General features: G+C 37.1%; 1 protein-coding gene and 1 pseudogene across 3 annotated transcripts; both read left to right on the top strand.

Moving 5' to 3' along the window:
- The first annotated feature begins 332 nt into the window (after nucleotides 1-332).
- Nucleotides 333-27,238, top strand: CCDC112 (coiled-coil domain containing 112). 3 transcript variants are annotated; one of them, XM_005557541.5, is made up of 10 exons: nucleotides 333-573; nucleotides 12,486-12,607; nucleotides 14,467-14,588; nucleotides 17,500-17,589; nucleotides 18,431-18,506; nucleotides 18,894-19,284; nucleotides 22,852-23,265; nucleotides 24,666-24,761; nucleotides 25,444-25,562; nucleotides 26,515-27,238. In XM_005557541.5, exons 1-10 carry the CDS (start codon nucleotides 457-459, stop codon nucleotides 26,555-26,557), a joined length of 1,590 nt encoding a protein of 529 aa, XP_005557598.2. In that variant the 5' UTR covers nucleotides 333-456; the 3' UTR covers nucleotides 26,558-27,238. The 3 variants fall into 3 exon arrangements, with proteins under 3 accessions (XP_005557598.2, XP_005557599.2, XP_065402727.1); XM_005557542.5 differs by lacking the exon at nucleotides 24,666-24,761; XM_065546655.2 differs by lacking the exons at nucleotides 333-573; nucleotides 12,486-12,607 and adding an exon at nucleotides 13,753-13,883.
- LOC123574107 (non-histone chromosomal protein HMG-14 pseudogene) lies at nucleotides 1,036-8,474 on the top strand (annotated as a pseudogene).

The raw sequence follows: 27,238 nt of genomic DNA, 5'->3' as shown, positions 1-27,238 counted from the left end.
ACAGGTATGGGACTGGGCTGGCAGAGTCGGTTAAGTGCCCAAAGGGTGTACAAATGCGCGACAGGGCAGAGCGCAGCCCCTGCCCCGCCCCCACAACAGCCCGCCCCAGCACCCCAGACCCGCCCCAGCACCCCAGACCCGCCCCTCCCCTACATCCCTGCTCCGCCCGGCACCCTGCCCCTCCCTCGCCCCGCCCCTCCCCGCCTGAATCCCGGGCCGAGTCTCGCATCTCGGCCCCGCCCTGCACCCCAGTCCCGCCCCTCCCGCACCCCCACTCCCCTGCACCCCCGCGTCTCGTCCCCGCCCTGCATCCCGACCCCGCCCTACGTCTCGTCCCCGCCCTGCATCCCGGCCAAGCCCGCAGCGCAGGGAGCGGTCTGCAGAGGCCGAGGTGCGCCGGCCACGAATCCCCAGGCGCCGGTGGCTGCCGCGGCCCGAGCAGCTCGGCGGGTAAACATGGCCGCACTGACGACGGTTGTGGTAGCGGCTGCGGCCACCGCGGTAGCCGGGGCTGTGGCAGGGGCGGGCGCGGCCACCGGGACCGGCATGGGAGCAACGCCAGCGCCTCAACAGGTAAATCCGGGAGAACAGAGAGCTGCTGTGGCAGCAGGCGTGGGGTCGAGGGGCTGCAGGCCCTGTCTGAACAGGTGCCTTCTGCAGCGCCAGCGGGAGGCGGGAGGCGCGGCGTTCGCCTCCCCTGCTCGGGGCCTGGCACGCGCCGGGCGTTGCTCTTTGTTGGCTTGTGCGTTTAACAGCTTTTGCAGAGCCGCCTCCATGTGGTTTCGGAGTCGAGGAAGACCTGGGTGGGAACCCGGCTCTGCCGCTTCCTAGCCGCGTGATAAGAACATATGCTCTCGGAGACTCACTTTCTTCTCTAAAAATTGGGAATAGTAACATGCACCTCCCGAGCTTTGGATTAACGTTATGTCTGGGGAGCCCCTGGCACAGTGCTTGGTTGGAGGGGGACTCTGTGCTCAGTAATTGGTGGCAGCTGTGTTACTGTACCGGCGCTGGGAACACAAGGAGAAAGACAATATGGGATGGTCGGAGGCAGAGGTGTTTCCGGTGATCGGCTTAGGACCCTTTCTAGGTGGTGAGGACCAGGTATCTTTGTTCAGATGTTATCAGCTCAACGAGACTTTCCATGATCTCTCTCAACTGAATCCCCTTAAGCGGCACACCCAGTCCCTGTTTCTGGTTTTATTTTTCCCCATAGCACTTATATATTACATTACATATTTTATTTCTATTGTTTATGCTTCTCCTCACACCCTCACCCTTCCTCGCACCCCCATGAGAATGTAAGCTCCATGAGGGCAGAAAGTATTGGAAATTTTATTCTTTATTGTATTCCCAGCACCAAGAACTATGCCTGTTGTGTAGTGCTTGGACTATAGTATGCACTTACTAAATAATTTGTGGATCAATATAAACCTGAAGGAAGGCTGTCAGGAGCTGAGGACAGGTTCCATCTTTTTCCTCCTTTAAGGAAATACAGTGTCTTTACTCGTAGACCTTCAGGAAATTCCACCTACGGAAAATTTTCTCACACATCCTCTATAATTCTCTTTATTATTCTAACTCTGGCCCAAGTATCTCAGGAAAAAATATAAAATATATAAAAATACATAAAGTATTTTTAAGTACTATGCTTAAAAAAATGTGTGACCCCATGTTGCTGGGTTTCTCCATCATTTGTTCTCTAAATTCTTGTAGCAATGTTTTATCTTGTGATCTGCATTTCTTGCAAGTTGCCTAATGTTGTTATTGGTGCACACTTTTGTGGTGTTTGCCTCCTCAGGGGTTGGATCAGATCACCTGTGGAGCTCTTTCAGCCATTTTATCAATCACCTAGAGGATATCTAGCAATGTTTGGAGACATATTTGGCTGTCAGAGTGGGGAGCAGGGGGGTGTTGAGGGGCTGCTAGCATCTAATGGATAGATGCCAGAGAACAGCCACCTACAACAAAAAATCATCTGGTCCAAAAGTCAGTAGTGCTGAGATTGAGAACCGTGGTGTATACTTTCTTACCACTTTAGTAGGGAAAGCAGAGCCTCATTGTTGACAATCTACCTCAGCATAATTAGGTAGAATTCTTCACATGTGTTTGGGCTTTTTCTTAAAAAAAAAAAAAAAAAAAACAGAATTACTGCATGCTATATTGTGATAATGTTTAGGAGTTTACATGTTACCCATCTTTGTACTTCCCCCAGCATACCACACACACATACCTATACACAAAAATTCTACAGCCTGACACTGAACTTGAATATCTGTCATATGATTAAATGAACAGATATTCCTACTGACTTTAACACTGAAACCAACTAGTATTTTCTTGAGAAGAGATAATTTTCCTGATGGCAATCTCATGATACTAGAGATGTCTACCAAAATATCTAAAGTTCCTGTCAGCTAGGGCTTCTATAACAAAATACTACAGACTTGGTGGCTAAAACAACAAAAGTTTATTTTCTCACAGTTCTAGAAGCTAGAAGTTCAAGATCAAGTTGCCCTTAGGGTTGGTTTCTGGTGAGGCCTCTCTTCCTGGCCTGTAGGCAGCCACCTTCTCACTGTGTCCTCACGTAGTCTTTTCTCTCTTACAAGAGGAGAGAAAGAGATCTCTGGCATCTCTTCTTATAGGGTCACCAGTTCTATCAAATTAGGTCCCCACCTTAATGACCTCATTTAACCTAAAGGCCCTATCTCCAGATAGAGTTATTTGGGGATCAGACCTTCTACATAGGAATTTTGAGGGAACACAATTCAGTCCATCACAGTTTCTTTAAATTACTTTGGAGTAATTATCTCTGAAGTTTTGAAACTATTTTATATTGTATTTTATTTTACAATATCCTCAGGGCGTGGAATCTCATAAATTCCTCACTTACTATGAAAAGTGTGTTACTTTTCTATCTATGCTTTTTAGTATTTGTATATTATTTATTCATAACCCTCTTAGCTATTCCCTTTCAAATCTGAAGACCACAAATCTCTATCCACCTCTCCAATGTCATTTCCCTCTTGTTCCCAGTTGTTCTCTTGATTATTGGAGTTGCTGAATTATGACTTTTTTGAAGTATCTCTAACAGCATCACATTAGTGTGATGCTGGTTTTATACCACCTTAAGGCCCTATCTTCTGTTTTGTTTCTAAGGACCTTCCCTCTGATGACCTGAATTTTATGTTCCTTGGTTGCATGAAATAACCCTTCAATGATAACTGTTTTCACCTGTGACTGTGTAATCTTACATAGTAAAAGGGACTTTGCAGATGTGATTAAGATAAATTAAATATCTTAATTATCTGAGTGGATCTGGTGTAATCAGAAAGGTCCTTATAAGAGAGACGTGGGAAGATCAGAGTCAGAAGTAGGAGATGTGATGATGGAAGGATGAGGATGGAGTAATGTGAGGAAGGGGCCATTAGCCAAGGAATGAAGGTGGCTCTAGATGCTGGAAATAAAAGGTAAGAGGGTGGATTCTTCCCTGAAGCTTCCAGAAGGAATGTAGCCCTATTAACACCTTTGTTTTAATTAACATTATTTTTAATTGACAAATCATAATTATATACTTTATGGGGTTCAATATGATGCTTTGATATATGTATACAATGTGGAATGATTAAACCAGGCTAATAATTAACATATCTATCACCTCACTTATTTTTTCTGGTGAAACATTTGAAATTTACTCTGTTATTTTGAGACACACAATAACATCATTATTGACTATGGTTAACCTACTGTGTAGTAGATCCCAACATATTCCTCCTGTCTATCTGAAACTTTGCACCATTTGACCAACTTCCTATTTCTTTCCTTGCCCTCCCACCAGCCTCTGGCAACTGTTGTTCTACTCTATATTAGATTCCATGTGCAGTCTAAGTAAGATTATACAGGATTTGCATATCTGTGTCTGGCTTGTTTCACTTACCATAATGTCCTCCAGGTTCACACTTTGATTTTAGACTAGACCTCCAGAACTATAAGGGAATAAATTTCTGTTGTTTAAGCCACTGCATTTGTGGTAAACTAACTTGTGGTGAGTTCGTTACAGCAGCAATAGGAGACACCAGGAAAGACCTAAGAAAGCTCTCAGTCCTCATCCTTGTTTGGCTTTGAAGCACTGTGCTGGCAGAAAGTAAAGACTAAGGTAGGGTTGTAAACTGCCTGCCTGCATGTAGGAGGTATGCTTCAGCATGCATACAGACCCCCTTTCCCAAAGGTAGCAAACACTAGGACACACAGTGGTTCAATGCATCTAAGGAAATCTCTGACCAATTATTGGCTGACAACTGAACTAATCAACCAGAGATTTCACTGCCACACCTGACAAAGACTACAGACTTTACAGAATTCATTTAGGAAAGTGACCAAACAAACAGCAACAAAACAAACCCTGGTAAGGAGAGAAAATCTCATTTTTAGAGTTGTCACATTATATTATTTTGTATGTCCAGTCTTTAACAAAATTATGAAACATGGCAAGAAGGTATGGTTCACACATGGGGAAAACAGTAAAAAGGAACTCTTTCTGAGTAATACTGGCTATTGGACATACTAGACAAAGACTTCAAAACAGTTATTTAAATATGTTCAAAGAACTAAAGGAAACCATGTCTAAAGAACTAAGAGAAAATGTGGGAATGAGGTCTCATCAAATAGAAATCTTTAAACAAATCAAACATTTAAAAAAGAATCAAGTAGAAATTCTGGAGTTAAAAAATATAGGAACTTCAAATGAAAACGTCGCTAGAGAGACTCAACACCAGAATTAAGCTGGCAGAAGAAAGTATCAGCAAACTTGAAGATAGGTCCATTCAGATTATCCAGACTGAAGAACAGAGAGAAGAAAAGAATGAAGAAAAATGAACAGAGTCTGAGATCTGTGAGATACCATTAAGCATACTACCATGTGCATAATGAGAGTCCCAGAAAGAAAGGAAAGAGAGAAAAAAGGAGGAAATAGATATTTGAGGAAATAAAACAGAAGACTTCACAAATTTGATGAAAAACATTAACCTACATATGGATGGAGCTCAATGAACTCTAAATAGAATAAACTCATAGAAATTCATATCTAGACACATCATAATAAACATGCCAATAAATATAGACAAAATGTTTTGAAAGCACCAAGAAAGAAGCAATTCATTACATATAAGGAATTCCTCAATAAGATTAACAGCTGATTTCACATCAGAAACCATGGACGCCAAAAGGCAGAGGGATGACATAAAATAGAAAAAGACTGCCAACCAGTTGTTCTTTGTACAGCAAAATTATTCTATAAGAATGAAGGAGAATTTAAGACATACTGAGGCAAACAAGAGCCAAAATAATTTATCATTAGCATAATTGCCCTACATTAAAAGGAGTCCTTCAAGCTAAAATAAAAGGACACTAGACAGTAACTTAAATCCACATGAAGAATAATGTGACTAGAGTACTGCAAATATATAGGTAAATATGAAAGTCAGCATAAATGTATTTTTGTTTGTAACAAATGTTTTTCAGAAAATAGAGGAGGAAGGAACATTTTAATGAACATTTCTCATTCTGTAAGGCCATTATTACCCTGATACCAAAATCAAACAAAAACATCACACACACACAAAAAATACAGAGTAGTATCTGTTATAAATACAGATGTAAAAATAACAAAATATGAGCAAACATATCTAAAAACATGAAAAGGATTATACACCATGATCAATTGCAATTTATTCCAGACATGCAATGTTGGTTTAATATATGAAAATCAACTAATATAATACAACATATGAATAGAATAAAGGGCAAAACCACATCATCCCAATAGAAGCAGAAAAGCAATTGACAAAATCCAACACCCTTTCATGAAGATAGATCAACTCAGATTTTCCAGTCAACAAACTGTCAGTAGAAGAGAACTTTCTCAACCTGATAGCAGCATCATTAAGTAACATAATGTGTAATGATAAAATATGGAAGGCTGTCTCCATATGATCAGGAACAAGACAAAATTATCCACTCTTACCGCTTTACTCACTGTAAGTTCTAACTAGGGCAATTAGGCAAGAAGAGGAAATAAAAAGCATTCATATTGGAAAGGAAGATGTAACATGATACTTACTCACAGATGACCTAATATATATTAAAAATTCTAAGGAATCCACACACACACACAAAAACTTACTAGAAAACTAATAAAAAAAGTACAGCAGGGTTGCAGAATACAAGATCAATATACAAAAGTCAGTTGTATTTCTATACACTAGCAATGGACAATTCAAAAATGAAATTAAGAAAAAAATACCATTTATAATAGTATCACAAAGATTAAAATACATAGGGATGAATTTAACAAAAGAAGCATAAAACTTATGCTCTAAAACCTATAAAAATTATTCAAAAAAATTAAAGGAGACATATATAAATGAATACTTACTGTTTATGATTTTGAAGACTTCATTTTATTAAGATGGCAGTACTCCCCAAATTGATTTACAGATTCAGTGCAATCTCTATAAAGATCTTAGCTGCCTTTTAAAAATTATTTTGAAGAAATGTACATGCTGATCTTAAAATTAATATGGAAAATGCAAGGCACGGAAAATAGCCAAAACAGTCTTGAAAAAGAAGAACAATGTTGAAGGACTTACACTTGTTAATTTCAGAATTTACCTTCAAAGCCATAGTAATCAAACTGTGGTACTGGCATAGGGATAGACAACAGACATATAGATCAGTGAGAGACAAGACATAAACCCACAGATTTATGGGCAGTTGATTTTCAAAAGGGTGCCAAGACAATTCAGTAAGAAAAGAACAGTCGGCCGGGTGCGGTGGCCCAGGCCTGCAATCCCAGCACTTTGGGAGGCCAAGATGGGCAGATCACGAGGTCAGGAGATCGAGACCATCCTGCCTAACGCAGTGAAACCCCGTCTCTACTAAAAAATACAAAAAAACTATCTGGGCGAGGTGGTGGGCACCTGTAGTAGGAGAGGCAGGAGGCTGAGGCAGGAGAATGGCGTAAACCCGGGAGGCAGAGCTTGCAGTGAGCTGAGATCCGGCCACTGCACTCCAGCCTGGGCGACAGAGCTAGACTCCGTCTCAAAAAAAAAAAAAAAAGAACAGTCTTTTCAACAAATGTTTGGACAATTGAATAACCACTTACAGAAGCTGAACTACCTCACGCCATATTTTAACATATCTAATCTGATCAAAGACCAAATGTAGGTCTAAAAAACTCTTAGAATAAAACACAGGCATGAGTCTTCATGACCTTTGGTCAGTCAGTAGTTTCCCCTGTATGACACCTAAAGCACAAGCAGCCAAAGACCAAATAGATACGTTGGATTCCATCAAAATTAAAAACCTTTTGTGCTTCAGGCCAGGTGCAGTGGTTCATGCCTGTAATCCCAGCACTTTGGGAGGCCCAGGCGGGCAGATGACTTGAGGCTAGTTCGAGACCAGCCCGGCCAACGTTGCAAAACCCTACCCCTACTAAAAATACAAAAATTAGCCATGCGTGATGGTATGTGCTTGTGGTCCTAGCTACTCAGGAGGCTGAGGCAGGAGGATCACTTGAACCGGGGAGGTGGAGGTAGAGGTTGCAGTGAACCAGGATTACGCCGCTGCAAAAGAACATTATTAAGAAAGTTAAGAGATAAGTCATAGAATGTGAGAAAATGCTTGCTAATTATATGTTGATAAGGTTCTTACATCTAAAATATATGTTGAACAAAGTTACAACAAATTTAGTTCAATTTAGATCGAATAGGCTTTTATTTGCAATTCATGAATTGGGGCAGCATCCCATTCTACAAAATAGGTAAGAATTTCCACAGGGCGTGACAGAACAGTGGGTTCTGTAAAGTAGGAACAAAAAACCCAGAAACAATAGAAAAAAGTGGGGCTTTCAGCCGCTGAGGTGGCAGGAGGAGTGGCAACAGCCAGGTAGCCCGGCTCCATAGAGGCTGGCACACCACGGCTTGTAAGCACTGAGCACCGGACAGGCGCCTTTCCTGCTGACAAGAAGCCCAACTGGAAGGTGAGTCCAGCAGAAGGGGAAGTGAAGGAAGAGCCCAAGAGGAGATTCGTGCAATTGTCATCTAAACCTGCTCCTACAAAAGCAGAAATGAAGCCAAAAAAGGCGGTCATGAAAGGATAAATCTTCAGACACAAAAGGGAAACCAAAGGCAAAAGGGGAGCAAAAGGAAAACTGGCCAAAGTGGCTAACCAAGAAACTGAAGAAGACTTACCTGCAGAAAACGAAGAAACTAAAACCCAGGAGAGTCCTGCCTTCGATGAAGGCTGAGGGAAAGAAGCCAAGTCTGTCTGGCGATAAAATGAGTTTGGGTAAAAAAAAAAATAGCCAAGTCTGATTAATATCATCTACTGTGTTTTAGTAGTCCCCGTCTCGCTCCTTGTACAATCCAGAGGAATATTTTTATCAACTATCTTGTAAATGCAAGTTTTTTAGTCACTCAGGGAACATTTTTAAGAAGGAGGGAATCCCACCTCATCCTATTTTTTAAGTGTAAATGCTTTAAGAGGTGAAATCATTCACTGGTTGTTTATTTTTTGGTACAACCAGAAAATAGTGTGGAATATTGAATTATGGGAGGCTTTGACTGTCTTGAGTGTCAGCTTAACATTCCGTAGATAGGGGGTTAGTTCTTATATCCTCTAATACTAAGCATACTAAATGACAATATGGAGTCACGGTCCTGCATTTAATGTCTTGAAGATTTTAAATTACTTCCATTCCCGTGTTCTTTTTTAGTAGAATTGTTTCCTTATAAAAACCACTCTTTGATCATGGCTTTCCCCGTCAGAATTGTGTGCACTCTGTGACACCTTTGGTTATGGTAGTCCTATATTTTCCTAATAACATTGTTAGTGTGTTGTGAAAGATTGAAAATTAGAGTATGTAGTGTATATGGTATTAAATTGTGAGTTGCTGGGATGTATTTAACAGCTTATCAACATGTGAAGATACTGGTACTTGATCGCCTCTTAAGGAAAATTTCCCTCCAAATTTAAGCTGGAAAGTCCCTGGAATAACCTCTAAAAGTACATGGTGGCTGGGTGCGGTGGCTAATGCCTGTAATCCCAGTACTTTGGGAGGCCGAGGCAGGCAGATCACCTGAGTTCAGGAGTTTGAGACCAGCCTGGCCAACATGGCAAAACCCTGTCTCTACTAAAAATACAAAAATTAGCCGGACATGGTTGTGGGCGCCTGTAATCCCAGCTACTCAGGAGGCTGAGGCAGGAGAATCGCTTGAACTCAGGAGGCAGAGGTTGCAGTGAGCCAAGATGGCACCAGTGCACTCCAGCCTGGATGACAAGAGCAAAACTCCATCTGCGGGGAGTGGGGTAGGAAAAACATGACATTTTAGATTTTTGGTACTTATATTAAAAATGTTTGCAAATTGAAATGTGTGTGTACCGATTTTCAACACAACAATAAAATCTCAATTATGAAAGAATATTTCGAAGAAAAAAGAAAAAAGCAGATTGGAGTTGAGCACAGTAGCATGTGCCTATAGTCTCAACTACTCTGAGACTAAGCAGGATCAAGACAAGAGGATCATTTGAGCCCAGGAGTCCAACATGGGCAACATAAGAAGACCCTAACCACTTTAATTAAAAAAGAAAGAAAGAAAAGAAAAGAAAGAAAGAAAAAAGAAAGAGGATTGGTTAACATCAGTTTACTTCAGGTAACTTACGAAGGTAAAAGCAGAGAGGCTTTTCTTATTACTCAGACTCAGGTTGACTGGACCCTTTCTGATTGGTTGCTGTGCATCTCTTGTTTTCAGGAAAAATTGCTCAATTCGGAAAATCTACCTATTTCCTCAAAGTTTCATTTTGATCATGTGGCACTTAGCATGAGTGACTATTTTTATTTTGTCTGGTCTGTTGGGGCCTACTGCAGGAGCTCTGTTCAAAACAGTAGCCTCCCGTAAAAGTTGAGTAACATATGTAAATAACTGTTACAATTCAACAATAAACAGACAAATAACCAAATTTTTTAAAAGGGAAAGGATTTAAGTAGACATTCGTTAAAATAAGAGGCCAATAAGCACATGAAAAAAATGCTCAACATCGTTAGTCATTATGGACTAGTCAGAACCACTGTGAGAAATCACTTCATACCCATTAAGATGACTGTAATAAAAAAGACAGATAATAACAGTTATTGGTGAGTTTGTGGAGAAATTGAAACCCCCATACATTGCTGGTGGGAATGTAAAATGGTGCAGCCACTGTGGAAAACAGTCTGGCAATTCTTTAAAAAGTTTAAAACTTTTGGGCTTCAAAGGCATTATCAAGAAAGTGAAAAGACAACTCAGAAAATGGGGGGAAATATTTACAAATCATGTCTAATAAGGGACTTTTACATCCAGTTTATAAAGAATGCTTCCAACTCAACAATAAAAGGGCAATCCTTTTGTTGTTGTTGTTATTGTTGAGACAGCGTGTTGCCCTGTCCCCCCAGGCTGGAGTGCAGTTTTGTGGTCATGGCTTACTGCAGCCTTGATCTCCTGGACTCAAGTGATCCTCCCACCTCAGCCTCCTGAGGTGGCCTCCTGGTGGCCTCATACCACCATGCCTGGCTTAATTTTTTTTTCTTTTTTAAATTTTTATACAGACAAGATCTTGCTATGTTGCCCAGTCTGGTCTCAAACTCCTCAGCTCAAGCTGTTCTCCCACCTTGGCCTCCCAAAGTGCTGAAATTAGAGGCATGAACCACCAGGCCCCGCTATGCCACCCAATTTTTTAAAATGGGAAAGTAAAAAAAAATAATAATAATTACTTTATGATCCAGAAATGCTGCTGCTAGTTATATAATGAAGAGAATTGAAGACATATATTCACATTAAAACATGTACACAAATGTTCAGATTAATTTGGCCAAATAATGGAAACAGCCCAATTGTCCATCAGCTAGCGACTGATGAGTAGATAAACAAAATGTGGTAGACCCATATAATGGAGTATTATTCAGCCATAAGAAGGAATGGAGTATTGATTCATGGTACAACATGGATGAATCTTGAAAACATCACGTGAAGTGAAAGAAGTCAGACAAGGCTACACATTGTACGAGCCCATTTATATAAATTCTCCAGAATATGCAAATCCATAGAGTCAGAAAGTAGATTAATGGTTGCCAGGAGCTGGAAGGAAGGGGAATGGGGAGTGACCTCTAATAGGTATGAGGTTTCTTTTTGGTATGATGAAAATATTCTGAAACTGGATAGTCATGATGGTTGCACAACTTTGTGAATGCACTAAAAACTACTGAATTGTACACTTCAAACAGACATATTTTATGGTATGTGGATTACATTTTGACTTAAAATATATTTCCTAGATTTAGATTTACTACTTTATTCTTTTTTGTTCCTGGAAATTTAAAGCCTTGTTTCCTTTTCCCCTCATCCCCCACAACCCATTTATGTTGCTCAGCAATCCCTCTCGGTGATACCTCCAAAATATATTGAGTCTTCTTTTATTTTCTATCAGCTCAGTAGTCCTGGACACTGTCATTCCTTGTCTCTATAGCTGTACTAGGTACCTCATTGATCCTCCTGCTTCCAGTCTTGGCTCACTCCACCCCCACACCTCCCATTAATTTATTCTCCAAAAAAATAGCCAGAAAATTGTTCTTAAAGAATTAAATGTGTCATGGCTTTTCCCTGCTCAAAACACTTCAATAAAATCCAGACCCCCTCAGTGACCTAAAATGTCTGTATGATCTGGCATGTACCTGCCTCTCTACTTTCATCTCCTACCAAGATCGCACCGTTACTAATCTCATGTCACAATTGGCCTTTCTCTGCTTGAACTCAGCAAAGTCTTTCATGCTCTAGGGCTTTTGCACATGTAGATCCCTTTGCTTAGAACACACTTTCCTACTGCTCCTGTCATAGCTGCCTTCAATCTTCCTTAAAGTCATCCCCTCAAATAGACCTGTGACTATTGTAACTGAAAAAGCAAACCCTTGCTCTGCTTTCTCCATCTGAGCCCTAATATTTATTTTCTTAATAGCACTTATTGCAGCTGGTGGAGTTTTCATTTTATTGCTGGTTTACTCTTCTCTCTTTAAATCTGTTTTTCCTCCCTAGAGCTTCAGACAGGGGCCATATTATTATAGATCATGATTTTTTCCCTAGTGTCTAATGCAGCCCATGTCACTTCGTAGTGTTCAATACATACTTATTAAATGACCAACTGAATGAATTAGAGTATTTTGCAAATAATCCTGGGATATTTAACCTTTCTTACTCCGTGTAGCATTTTAAGATAGATATTCCTTCATTTGATAGATATTCCTTCTTCCACAAATGTACTTCTAAGAGTTAAATAAGATTGGCCCCAAAATTATCCTTCAAGAAACTCAACTATTGACATTTTATCTCTCTGAAAAAATTCCACATTTATGTTTTACTATTTTCATTACTGTTAAGTTTTTCTTGTTCTCAATGCAGAGTGATGGCTGTTTTAGTACTTCAGGTGGAATTCGTCCTTTTCATCTTCAAAACTGGAAGCAGAAAGTTAATCAGACTAAGAAAGCAGAATTCGTACGCACAGCAGAAAAATTTAAGAATCAGTAAGTATAAGAATATTATCTTCAAATAACATTACTAGCCATTTTATAATGGACAATAAAAAATTAATTCTACCCTACCTAGTCTCACATTAAGTTATAAAATTGTAATCACTAGCCTGTCAAATATAACAAGAGAAAGATGGGAGGTATGAAATGGACAAATAATAGGCTATTTAATATAAAGTTAATTGTAAGTAGAGTAATTTCAGTTTTATTTTTACAATTTTGAATCTGTGTATTTCAAGGGAAATAAAATAGCTGTTTCTTTAGATTTTGTATAACAAATAACAGACAATCTATTTTCACTTTATAACTAAACGCCTGGTAAATGTTTTTGAGGAAGTGAATAGTTGTTATGTTTTTTTATTATATATGTATGAAAGTGTTTTATAAATGACAAACATCATATATTTAAATTGTTCTTCTTCCATTTTACAAATGAGGATGTTGAGGATCATAGAGGATAAACATCTTTCCGTAGGTTACATGCTTAATAAATGGTGTCTGAGGGACTCCTAGGCTGGCTCCAGCCACTCTGAAAGTCATCATTCTTACTAACCAGTGCTGTTCACCAGCGAGACTCCATTTCAAAAAAAAAAATTATCTATGTGTGGCAAAGTGGAAAAGATTGGGAAACTGGTATAGTTGCCTCTCAGGTTGTGTGAATTAAGTCAATGGCCAGAGATGCTCCACCACTTATTAAATCCAAGATTAGTGGAGAAATATTCACATTAATTTCGACCTTCTGGGAGAAAGAAACACGTTAAGAAAATTAATTTTTTCTGGGCATGATGGCTCACGCACTTTGGGAGGCTGAGGTGGGCAGATCACTTGAGCTCAGGAGTTCAAGACCAGTTGGGGCAACATGGCAAAACCCTGTTATCTACCAAAAAAAAAAATTAGCAGGGCATGGTGATGCGCCCTTGTAGTCCCTGCTACTCGGGAGACTGAGGTTGGAGGATTGCTTGAGCCAGGGAGGTCAAGGCTGCAGTGAGCTAAGATGGTACCGTGGCACTCCAGCCTGGGTGACAGAGCCAGACCTTGTCTCAAAAAAAAAAAAAAAAAAAGTAATTTGAAAATTAATTTCTTTGCCCAATCAAAAAAGTTTCTCAGTAGTGCTTTATTTTGTTTTTGTTTTCTCTTAGGGTGCAAACTAACAACGAGAACTTACTGGTAGATAGACTAAATCCAAGGGGCAGAGACGTGCTGAAAGAAGCTCTGAAGTAAATGTAGACAGTAGTCATTAAATACACGAAATTTCCTGTCTTTGTAGATGGTTAGTCTCTTGAAGTTTTAGTTGTATTAATAATATTAATAACTTGCATTTCCATAGTATACTTGTACTGTACAGAGATCTCCCACATATATTATCTCATTTGATGTGAATAATAGACCTATTAGATAGTGGAGAGCTGTTATTATTCACATTTTAGTGATGAGGAGGTTCATACTGGGAGAGGTTAACCATCTCGGCTGAGGTTACAAAATTAACAGCATCTACTATTGAAAGCAGTCATCAGCAGTAATGGCCATTTTCAGGCTCCAGTGAGATTGAGTTTGAATCAATAATCAAAAGCTTACGCATTTTCAAAGCAAATGTATATCCACATTTTCTTAAATTATCATTTTATGATTGAAATAGCAGTTCAAATTATAGCTGTTTTTGATTGAAATTAACTCTTCCAGCAATTATTTTGACTAATGTTTTGACTCCTTAGCCATATTAACCAAAGTAATTAATTTTATTCTATACATGAATTAATCCAAATGTAAAATACTGATTATCAAGTGTCTTCATATTTTAAGCTATTAAAAATATATTTAAATCATATTTATACTATTTGTTTCTTTTCCTAAAGAGTAATTAACATGGAAAAAGATAAACACAGTCATTTCTACAACCAAAAAAGTGACTTCAGAATTGAGCATAGTATGCTAGAAGAATTGGAAAATAAATTAATTAACAGCAGGAAAACAGAAAGTAAGTTGAGTTTCTGATGAACTAAAAACTGTTAAGCGATATAAAGTTGTAGTTTTACCCTGTGCTTTGTCTTTGTGCATTGACTGTGTTGTGTTCTCTATAGAGTCAGTTCTGTATTAACTGTGTTATATTCTCTATATTTTATTTGGTAAAATTTGTCTTTTAGGGACATGTGTTTATTCTTTCACGTCACTATTTAGTCATACTAACTGGATTGTTTTCTGTTGTATATTTCTTCAAATTTAACAAGAAAAAGAGGATTTGGGGGATATTTTTGGTTGACAAACCAGCAAATGCTATTATAATTTTTTAAAAGCAGAGTGATTTCTGGGCTGTCTGATGTTAGCTCATTACCCTGGCATTGTTGACTGAGCCCTGGATTCAGTAAGCATCAACAGATTCAAAGCTATAATTAGTAGTTGTATGAAGTGATCAAGTCAAATAATTGCATAAACCTGAGTTTCCTTGTCTACATTCTAAAACTTGTACCTCAGGAGAGCCGTACTGTGCATCTGATGAGATAATACATAAAAACGCACCTTATAGATAGATTGTACATGACTATGTTCTTTTGTTTGTTATGAATATTAATCATTGTCAATAGTGTACTAAATGTTACCTTTAAAGAATTCTGAGAATACTTGTTTCATTGTAGTGTTAGATTGTGTATGTTGTAAAATCTTTATAATAAAAAAGCTGCTTAGCATTTCTTAAAGGAAAAATAATGGTTATCAAATAACTAAGCTTTATAAAATATTAAGACACTGTGAAGAGATGAGACTGCTCATGATACTCCCTTATCAATTAAAATAAATTCCTAGTGATTTTTTTCTTTCAGAATATAAGGTTACACCATTTTTTAAAAGAAAATATTACACTACTTTAAAAAGTTATCCTTTGTCAAGCAGTGGCAGAAGTAATTTTCCTTCTTTTATTGGAATGACAGCAGGACCTAATATAAACACCAGATTTCTAGTTATCTCTTCTCTTTGATACATTGAAAAACCTAGACACCCCTGATTCAATATTTCTTTATTTCCCTCAGTTATTTTGTAGACAACCGGGAGGCTGATTTTTCTATGTCTCAGTAATGCCAATAAGTAAAATTTTGTGCAAATTTTAGTTCACTTGATTTTCCCTTTATTATGGCAACTTGATTTGTACCAATCTATTTCCCTTTGTTCTACAGTTTTGCTCTTATTTAGTAACACTTTATGTTTTTCCTGTCTAGGAGAGTAAAGAATGCTTGTCTTAGTATGAAGGTGGAGAAGTTTTCCCTTCATATATTACAGCTAAGCAGTAGAAATACCTATTCCTTACCTCAAATATCATGCCACAATTTTAGCCTGCATTTATGTCATACTGTACTTAAATGATTTGTCTATATATCCAAATGAATAAATAAGATAAAAAGATTATCAGCCCTGTAGTGATATTTTGGTAGCTGATCAAACTAAAGCTAAAATAAAACAAAAAACACTTTCCTAAGTACTAGAGAAGTTTCTTGACCTAAAGTTCAACAGTAAGACCCTACAAAGCAAATTACAAAAAGTTTCTGCCTTTATGGAATTCTTGAATTTTAATGAAAAACATGGAACAAGCCAAAGTTGTCATATACATATTAAGAGGTTTATTTTGGATATTCACACTGACTGCAAACCTATACGTAAACTTTTTCTTAAAAAATAATTACTTTTTTTTTTTTTTTTTTTGAGACGGAGTCTCGCTCTGTCGCCCAGGCTGGAGTGCAGTGGCCGGATCTCAGCTCACTGCAAGCTCCGCCTCCCGGGTTTACGCCATTCTCCTGCCTCAGCCTCCCGAGTAGCTGGGACTACAGGCGCCCGCCACCTCGCTCGGCTAGTTTTTTGGTTTTTTTTAGTAGAGACGGGGTTTCGCCGTGTTAGCCAGGATGGTCTCGATCTCCTGACCTCATGATCCGCCCGTCTCGGCCTCCCAAAGTGCTGGGATTACAGGCTTGAGCCACCGCGCCCGGCCAAAAAAAAATAATTACTTTTAAGGACTTTTGTACAGAGCCTTTGATGCTTCTTGCTCATTTGTGGAAAAGTTGCAAAAACAAAAAAGAGGAGGGTGTATAAAGTACCCTAAGATGATAAAATAATAATATTACTATTATAGGAATGTGAATGTTTTGACATTAGCCTAGTAATTTAGTAAATATTAAAGTAAGATTAATGTTTCAGAAAAGAAAATATGAAAGAAGAATCCTTCATGCTGATAAAGATGATTTGAAAACATCGTTGAGACTCTCACTTACTTTTTAGGCTTTATTGTGGGCCTAATATTTTACTCCAGGCTGGTCCTTTGGTTGAGCTTGGCAACCTGTGGCACAGTATACCACTGAATGATACCAGAGGCACCTCCTCAGGGCCGTGACAGTGATATCAATGAATATCACCTGCCCCTTTCCTAGAGGATTTGGTTGGATGAAATTAATTCTCAATGGGAAATTTCTCAGTATTCACAGAATTAGATAGTTTTAATATTCCCACAATACAGTTAACATGAAATTCTATTTCCATAAATTATAACAAATTAAAAAGAAACGAAACACTATTAAAGAACAAAACAATGCTGAAACTGCTAATATTTACATCTAAAACAATGTCCAATAACTCAATCTACACAGAGGGAGAAAAAAAGACATTTCCTTAGCACAGGTTATAGTAAGACTTAACCCATTATGCTTTTCAATATTGGAAGATATTGAAAAATGCTTTATTTACAGCAAAGGTACTTAAAGTATTAATGTTTTGACATAAATAACTATCTTTTGTTCTTTATTTAATTGCTCTAGGCTTTTACTAACAGTGATCAGTCTTACATGTAGAATCCTGAATTATAACCACATTTGTCACAGAATTATTTTCAAGGGCATACTTCTTCCTTATAGGAGCAAAAATCCAGCAACAATTGGCCAAAATACATAACAATGTAAAGAAACTGCAGCATCAGTTAAAAGATGTGAAGCCTACACCTGATTGTAAGTGAATTTAAATATAATCTTTCTTACGTGTTAGTATTTTCTATTTGGCATTGATGGAGCTCTACTTTATTGGTTAGGACTTAATCAATTTATTAATGGAGCTAAACTCTATCAGTTAGGCTTTAGTAAGTTTGCAGTGGAGAACTATAATTGGGCATTTCTGTGTGTATCCGTTAAAGTATTATCAAATCCTTACAAATTATAAGGTAGGCAGAACACATAGTAGTGTCATTTACAGGACTGGGAAATCTGTGTTATAGAAAGGTTTAAAAACAGCTAATTAAGGGGAAAAAAGATTGAGTTCCTTAATCCTATCCAGTGTTTTCCCTTCATTTGCTTTTTGAAATAATTATCTTTGAGAGGCATTTCTAATGCATAAGGAAAGGTTAAACAGATTTACGACAAATGCTAGTGTTTAGAAAAAAATCCCACAAATTATATTCCTACCTCCTTGCTTAATGTAACATTCATTCCTGAGAATCAAAGCAATAAATTAAAGGGCTCAGGGTGTATGGACTTAGGAATCAGACAGGTGTTGTGTCAAACCCTTGATCTTTCATTTGTTAGCTATGTAATTTTAGGCAAGTTACTTGATATCTCTGAGATTTCATTTCCTCAGCTCTAAAATGGAGATAATTATGATATGAGTGTATAGGGAAAAAATCTGTAATCAGAAAAAATTGCAATCATAAAAATTCACTTTTGAGCACAGCTTTCTTATGCCTTAGGCTAAGAAATGTTTTAAAATTAGGGGAACACTCCACTTTTTCTTCCTAATATTTAACTTTTAGCCATATGGGAAAATGACACAAAATAATTCTCCGTGTTTCTTTTACAGTTGTTGAGAAGCTCAGAGAAATGATGGAAGAAATTGAAAATGCAATTAACACTTTTAAAGAAGAGCAGAGGTTGATGTATGTTTTAAACTCGTTTTAATATAAAATTATTGACTTTTTTTTTAATAACTGGCCCCACTAGGTTTTTGTATATAATGCATTCTGTTATTATGTATTTGAGTCTTACACAAAAGCAATATAATATCTTTCTTGTTTTTGGGTTTAGGTGGCTTTTCATATTTAAAGTGAAATTTTATTCATATTTAGTTACTATAAAATTCCCAAATAAGAATTTGAAAGATTGTTTTTAATCTCTGAGGAGACCCTTTTAAGGCTTAGATTTATAAATGTTAATAATGTTAAGTGGAGAAGATGATATAAAGAGTCAGGTATCTTAAATTTGATGGAAAATGAAGGGTTAATATGGATTGTCTTCTTATTCAAACTTTATTTTTAAAATTTTAGATATGAAGAGCTAATTAAAGAAGAGAAGACAACTAATAATGAGTTGAGTGCCATATCAAGAAAAATTGACACATGGGCTTTGGGTAATTCAGAAACAGAGAAAGCTTTCAGAGCAATCTCAAGCAAAGTTCCTGTAGACAAAGTAACACCAAGTACTCTTCCAGAAGAGGTACTAGATTTTGAAAAATTCCTTCAGCAAACAGGAGGGCGACAAGGTGGCTGGGATGATTATGATCACCAGAACTTTGTAAAGGTGAGAAACAAACATAAAGGGAAGCCAACATTTATGGAAGAAGTTCTAGAACACCTTCCTGGAAAAACACAAGATGAAGTTCAACAGCATGAGAAATGGTATCAAAAGTTTCTGGCTCTAGAAGAAAGAAAAAAAGAGGTAATAATTACAATAGCTATTATTCATTCTGTGTTTCTATGTCCTAGGCACTGTACTGAACACTTAACATGTCTCATTAACTTTACAGCAATCCCATGAAGTGTGTTTATAGTTCCCCTCCCCCCACAATCTAATAGAAGATGAAACTGAGGCATTGAAGTTAAGTAATTTTGGCCAGGCACAGTGACTTACACCTGTAATCCCAGCACTTTGTGAGGTTAAGGCGGATGGATCGCTTGAGCTCAGGAGATCGAGACTAGCCTGAGCAACATGGCAAAGCCCCGTCTCTACAAAAAATACAAAAAAATTAGCTGGGCATGGTGGGACCTGTGGTCCCAGCTACTTGGGAAGTGGAGGTGGGAGGATTGCTTGAGCCTAGGAGGTTGAGGCTACAGTGAGCTGTGATTGCACCATTGCACTCTAGCCTGAGCGAGACCTAGTCTCAAGAAAAAAATAAAAATGAAAAAAGAAAGTTATTTTACCCATTTAATAGAACGACATTTGCACTTCCTCATAGCCAAATATGTCTCCCTCAAAAATAACACAATGGGACAAAAAGCCTCTGATTATGGGTCCAATCCTCTGTATCCACTTTTCAGAAATGTGAGCAATCCAGATCCACTGAGACTTTTGAAAAAAGTCATCTTACCAGCAAAGGCCACATTGTTTTTATGGAAATATCAAGAGGCAGTAGAAAAAATGCTTTGACTATTAAACATTTCTTTGAGATTTTTAAACTTCAACCATATTGTTTATTTTAAAGACTCAAAATGTTAGCTACCCCAGAAAATAAAACAACACGTGATTGTGGCAGAGACCTAAAAATGTCCATTTTTACAAAACTATTACTCTGGCTTTGCATTAGATCAATATTTCTTAACCTTGATACTATTGACATTTGGAGCTAGATAATTCTTTGTTGTGGGGGCCTGTTCTGTGCATTATAGGATGGCATCCCTGGTTTCCAGTGAGTAGATGCTTATAATATCTCCTTAACTATGATTACCAAAAATGTCTCTAGCCAGATATCCACTGGAGGGGAGAAATAGCCCCTAGTTGAGAACCACAGTAAATCAGAGTCATTTTTGGTTTTTTTTTGTAGAGTTCAGTGGTGATGAAGTTTGACTTACCTGGTTTAATAAAAAAATTGTGTTTATTCCATAGATGGCATACCTAAGGAGTATTAAAGAAATAATTGAGTCCATGTTTAGTCTAAAGTTTTAGAGGGAGTAGCTGCATTTTTGTTGTTCTTGTCATTCCCTTCCCTCCCTCCAGCAATAAATTGAATGTAGGGAAATTGACTTTTCAGGTTTTAAGAAAAATGTTTGAAACATAAGTCATTTGGGCTTTTTTCCCCAGGATACTGAAAACATGGGATTCTCAAAGTGGTCCCTAGTCCAGCAAAATCAGCATCACCTGGGACCTTATTAGAACTTAGCAGGCTCCAACTCCAGACCTGATTAGAACTGTGAGGGTAGGCCCCAGAAATCTATGCTTTACCAAGTCCTCTAGTTTATTCTGCTAATGAAAACCACCTCTTTAGGAAACAGAAACAGACACACTGCTTCTTGTGATAAAAGTAAACCCCTCGGATTCTAGCTTATTCTCCTTGTTCCCATCTGCTCTATTTCCTGGTATTTGATGACTGATATGTCATCAGTTTGATAGTATATGAGCAGGATGTAGGGGTGAGATAGAAGGGTTTGTGAAAGTGGAGGTGCCATTTACTGAAGTAGGGCATGTTGGAGGAAGAAAGGGAAGTTTGGAGGAAAATATCAGGAGTTCAGTTTTAAATCTAGGGAGTTTTAAGATGTTGAGTAGGAAATTTACCATTTTTATCTCCCACTTCCTTTAATATATCATGTGTTGTTAATAAGTGAAGATATTATACTGACATTTTCAGACATGCGCTGAACTTTCTGGCCTGAATGCCCTTGCTTATCTTGTTCTCACTTTCTGAAACCTCCATTCTTTCTTTCCCCCTCCAATCCCAGCTTATCAAAATTGGCCCAGATCGGATGTTGCCTCCTCCTTGCCCACCCAAACATAAGTAGCTTCCCTCAGGATTTCACTAACACTTACACCTTTTATATGATGTGTCGTGGTATGCCCATGTTGAATTTCATCTAGAACAGTGCTGCTCAGACTTGGTCCATGGACTAAATATGGGTTTGCAAACTGTTACTGGTTTACAGTGGGATAAAATGGTTGTACCAGAATTAACTATGCAGTGAACACTGTTTAGTTCAGTTGGCTTTTTTTTTTCCATAGAAAATTTTCACATTGGAAGAAGCAGTGCATTGATTTGCCTTTTGACACAAATTCCTGATATTTTTGCAGACTGGTATTTTGAGTAGCACTGTACTAGATGGCATTTGGTGTAGCTTTAACATTGTTTCATTGTTCCTATCACATTGCCTTGTATATAGTATATATACATACCATAAGGATTTATTGAGTAGAATGAATGATACACCATAAGGAAAGATGAGGAAATAGTTTCTTGACTTGGAATATGCCCTAAATGGCATGGAGAAGCCTGCTAGAATTTGAAATAATTTTTACATACCCATATGTAAAGACAGCTCTGTAGCTATTGTGCTGTTTTATTTATTTATTTATACATACCTAGGAAGGACCATGTGCCAGATGCTAACTCATTTAATCTTCGTAACAACACTGTTTAAGAAATACTACCTACCAGGTAGATGAGCAAAATGAGGACAGAGAAGTTTAGTGGCTCATCCAACGCTACACCTAGTAAATGGCAAAGCCAGGATTTGGTCCCAAATAGTCTGGCTTCAGCACTCATGTTCTTAACCACCCTACTCTTAATTCTTCTGATATTTGACCAGATAAAGATCACTTAGAAAGTATTCTAAGCCTAGAAAGAGAATTTGGAAGCAGAAATGAGATGATTAGAGGAAAGGGATGTTGCCCATGAAAATAAAAGAAGCAGGTAGGCCCGGCGCGGTGGCTCACACCTGTAATCCCAGCAATTTGGGAGGCCAAGGTGGGTGAATCATCTGAGGTCAGGAGTTCAAGACCAGCCTGGCCAACATGATGAAACACCATCTGTACTAAAAATACAACAAAATTAGCCGGACATAGTGGCTGGGGCCTATAATCCTGGCTTCTTGGGAGGCTGAGACGGGAGAATCTCTTGAACCTGGGAGGCAGAGGTTGCAGTGAGCTGAGATTGTGCGACTGCACTCCAGCCTGCGCAACAAGAGCGAAACTCCGTCTCAAAAAAAAAAAAAAAAAAAAGGTAAAGAGGAGAAGGATAGTTCATGAGTTGTTGTCCTTGTGAACCTGGTGACTAAGAGAGAAAGAGGAAGGCCAAAAGGATAACCCATTATTCACAGTTTTAAGAGACAGTAATTTTTAAAAAACAGAAGTAGAAAAAAATTGCATTGGTTAAAAACAAAACAAAGCTGAAAAACCTAAGCATCCAGCATCCTGCAATCAATATTTTTTCTAGAAAGATGGAATTGATGTCTTTGAAAATACTTTTGGCTCTTAAAAAACTTTTTTCTTTTGCTTTCTTTTTTAAAAAAAATCATTTAGTCGATTCAGAGTTGGAAAACTAAAAAGCAGCAAAAAAGGGAGGAAATTTTCAAGTTAAACGAAAAGGCAAACAACACACCTATGCTTTTTCATAATAAACAAGAAGATAATCAAAAGCAAAAAGAAGAACAAAGAAAGAAACAGAAATTGGCAGTTGAAGCTTGGAAGAAACAGAAAAGTATAGAAATGTCAATGAAATATGCTTCCCACTTAAAAGAAGAGGAAGAGAAAGAGAAAAAACGTCAGAAAGAACGCCAGCGCCAGTTTAAGTTAAAATTACTACTAGAAAGTTATACCCAGCAGAAGAAAGAACAGGAAGAATTTTTGAGGCTTGAAAAGGAGATAAGGGAAAAGGCAGAAAAGGCAGAAAAAAGGAAAACTGCTGCTGATGAAATTTCCAGATTTCAAGAAAGAGTGAGTAAATCTATCTCCTAAATAATTTTTAAATGCTACACATGGAGGTATTACTTCCAAATTCAGTTCAGCAAAAATTGAGTACTTGTATATTGAACCTGTATATAGCATTAGTATACCAAAATGAGTAAGCCATGCTACCTAATTTCTAGTAGGTTATAGTCTAGTGGGAAAGATATGTGGAAGTAGGAGATTCCAGCATAATGTGTTAAAGAGTGTGGTGATTGAGGTATGGACAGAGTACTTAGGAGGGAGTATACGGAGGGACACTACCACAGCTATGAGTGGCAGAGAACAGGTAATACTTAGGTTGACTCTTGAAGGGAAGGAAAGATGAGGTCCTTCCTAGCAGAGGCAACAGCGTGAATAGCAGCTTGAAGGAGTGAAACAGTATGGTTTGTGATGGAAACTATTAACACTTCAATATTCTTAAGGCATTAGGCAGGAGAGGGGAACCAACAGATGATGAGACTAGAAAGGTAGCCATAGGCAAGGCTGAGTGATTTGTCTTCTTTGCCAAACTGCCGGGCTTTACCATATTGATGACTTGCTTATTTGTTCATTTACCCACCATAATGTAGACTACATGAGGGCATTAGTGGTGTGTTTGCGTTAGTGGTGTGTTTTTTTGAGCATCCCTGTACCCTAGAGTTAGGTGCATTGTAGATACTTGTCTACTTAAAGGAATCGAGATTATTGCTGGGTGGTCAAATTAAAGGTGATTTTAGACAAACATATACAAGAAAAATGCTAATAAAGACGCACTGGCAGAATTCATTCCAAAAAGTATTAAGACAAGGAAGGGGACTTTAAAATGAAAAAGCATGCAAATGAGATATAACTTATGAATTGTTATGTGCATCAAAATACATAGCAGCAACATTTGTAAAGCAAAAACTAAGGGAGGTATAAAGAAAAATAACAGACAAAAATACAGACAAAGCACATTAATACTGAAAATTTTAGTTCATTTCTTTTAAAAATCTTCCTAAGTAACAAAAGTTCCCATTCCTTCTCATACACCCCCAAAATAAGCAGGACATGTAATAAAAGAAAAAATAAAACCCATAAAACAGAAAATATAAAATAATAAGAGAGATCTGAAATCAGACATACTTGCATTGATGAATGAAAATGGGCTTAACTCACTTATTAAAAGAGAGTTTTAGGTTGAACCTTAAAGTAAAACAAGAGATGCCTAAAATAAAGTAATACAGAAAGGATGTGCATGTGTTAACGTTTATATTCAGAGAAAATAAAGCTCTTAGCCTTTGTTGGAAAGAGTTAATAATGAAGGAATATTGATAGGTAAGGTAATTTAATTTTACTTGTGAAAACTAAATTTTGAACAAATTCTAGTTCAAATGATATCTTAATGCTATGGGTTTTTTTTTTTTAAGGATTTACATAAACTTGAATTGAAAATTCTAGATAGACAGGCAAAGGAAGATGAAAAGGCACAAAAACAAAGAAGACTGGCAAAATTAAAAGAAAAGGTACTCTGCACTGAGATTATTTTTATTGTTATTATCCTATTTCCTTGATTTGTAAGGATACTGACATCAAATCTATTTCCTTTATATCTGATCTTATTTCTATAACATCTACTTTAAATTTCATACTTATTTACATAGTAGCAAGCATAACTTGGTACAATTTAAGCAACCATTATTTGAATTCTGTCATTTTACCTTATGAGCACCGTTTTCTTTCACTCTGAATTATTGTTCCCCCTACTTGTCGTTTAAAAAATTTTTTCTATATGAACCTCTATTTTAGATAATGGCAGCTATGAGCATTGCCTAATCTCTTGTAGTACTCAGAGCTGAAGATGTTGGTGACCCTCATCAATAAAACAGAAGACTTATTGGTAGTTACTTATCCTAAATTTGTTGTCTGGCTATATCACTAGCATACTTAGCTGCATTACATTTCTCTCATAATAGAAATAGAAAAATAAGAATAGAATAAAATAATAGAACTAAAAGAAATAAACTAACAGTTTATGAATAGATCGATGTAGTCTAAATTTTCCTTTGGCTATATGAGCCCAATGAGAAGTTTACTGAGGTTATTAATAGTTTTATGTATTTTAAAACTGCACTAAGCCTTTTACTTACTTACTAGTACAAACTGAGTTTGTATAATTAACTGGTACTATTTTACTTCTGATTACAGGTTGAAAACAATGTTAGTAGAGATCCCTCTAGGCTTTACAAACCCACGAAAGGTTGGGAAGAACGAACCAAAAAGATAGGACCAACAGGCTCTGGGCCACTTCTACATATCCCACATAGGTAAGAAAAAGAATTGGTGTTCATTTAGTAATTTAATTGCTGCATGTTTATATTTTATGCACTTACTGTGTGTAAATTATATTTTTCATATATATGAAAATATATATATAATGTATAAGTATATATAATAAATGTTTTTTACCTAAATCTTTTTACATAAATATATAACATATTTATATAATATATAAGTATATATAATATATATAAATATACATATTTTTTCATATATATGAAAAATATATATATACATTTGCCTTTCAGGTCACTTTTATTTAAAAATAAACAGTAGATAAAAGTAAAAGTAGGTCGGGTGCAGTGGCTCATGCCTGTAATCCCAGCACTTTGAGAGGCCAAGGAGGGCGGATCATGAGGTCAGGAGTTCGAGACCAGCCTGGCCAACATAGTGAAACCCCATCTCTACTAAAAATACAAAAAAAATTAGCCGGTCATGGTGGTGTGCACCTGTAGTCCCAGCTACTCAGGAGGCCGAAGCAGGAGAATCACTTGAACTTGGGAGGCAGAGGTTATGGTGAGCCAACATTGTGCCACCTGGGTAACAGAGTGAGACTCCATCTCAAAAAAATAAATAAATCAATAAAGTACAAGTAGTACCCAATGCCCTATTAGATATTACATTCATGTTAGTAGATGCCATTTTCTGCCTTTTTCACGTTAATATTTATTTTTATAAGAAGAGTAGTATTGAAAAAGAATGAATGAAAGATTGATAGATTAATAAGTAGATTAACTGATTGGTTTGTCATTCAATCAGTTTGAGAGCTAGAGCAAGAAATAAATGAGGGTTGCAAACCTACATGCCCATATGAACCAGACAAACAACATGCAGGGTAGGTTTTATATATATTTTTTAAAGTTAGCATTTAATCAGATAGGGTTTTTTTCTTTTTAATTTCCTATATATTTACAATCGCTTTTCTCTTTTTCTCCTTAGGGCTATTCCAACCTGGAGACAAGGAATACAGAGAAGAGTATGAGATAATGAAATTGCTACTCAGTTGATAAGAATGTTAACATACTAAGTTATACCAGGGAGAAAGTGACTAACTGTGTTCTTTAAATATAAATAGCCTAGTCAGATTGATTATTGTGCTATATTGTGAATTGAGAGGTATTAAGTTTCATGAGGCTTTGTCATTAGTATTCCTGCTTCTACCACGAAGGTATTTAATATATGTGTTGGCCTATTATTGATGTAAAAGTTATTTAAATAAGTTAATGTTACAAACATTATTTAAATACTCAAAACATTTCAAAGAGATTTTGTTTTTGTCATAGCATAGCAAAATAAATTGGAACAATCATACAATGACATTTTTTAAACCAAAATTTTGTAACTTTTGTAACTTGGAGTTAAGTTAGCTTGAGTAACAAAAAGGTAAAGTGGTTTTTGTTCAGAGTTATGAAATGTTAGTACTTTTTCTATGTTTAACAAATTGGCAGTTTGTCAGTTATGACATTTTTGTGTAATAAATATTTTGTATTTGTTTGAAGCATGCTTTGTTTTGTATAGAGAATATTTATTTTAAAAATATGTCTCTCATATACCCTATTAATTGTATTATTGATATAATCTTTTTGGTTTCCTTCAGCAATCCCAAATTTTCCTTCAGCCCTTCTGGATTGCACACATTTATAAAATCTTCGTGTCTTTCACA

Source organism: Macaca fascicularis, chromosome 6 (genome assembly GCF_037993035.2).
Source record: "Macaca fascicularis isolate 582-1 chromosome 6, T2T-MFA8v1.1".
Classification (NCBI taxonomy): Eukaryota; Metazoa; Chordata; class Mammalia; order Primates; family Cercopithecidae; genus Macaca; species Macaca fascicularis.
This window is presented reverse-complemented; position numbering and strand designations above follow the sequence as displayed.

Excerpts from the sequence above, each read along its gene's own strand:
- CCDC112 (XM_005557541.5), top strand. The coding sequence starts at position 457 with ATGGCCGCACTGACGACGGTTGTGGTAGCGGCTGCGGCCACCGCGGTA. Across the intron at positions 574-12,485 it reads CAACGCCAGCGCCTCAACAG|AGTGATGGCTGTTTTAGTAC; the intron begins GTAAATCCGGGA and ends TTCTCAATGCAG. Across the intron at positions 18,507-18,893 it reads AAAGAAGAGCAGAGGTTGAT|ATATGAAGAGCTAATTAAAG; the intron begins GTATGTTTTAAA and ends TTAAAATTTTAG.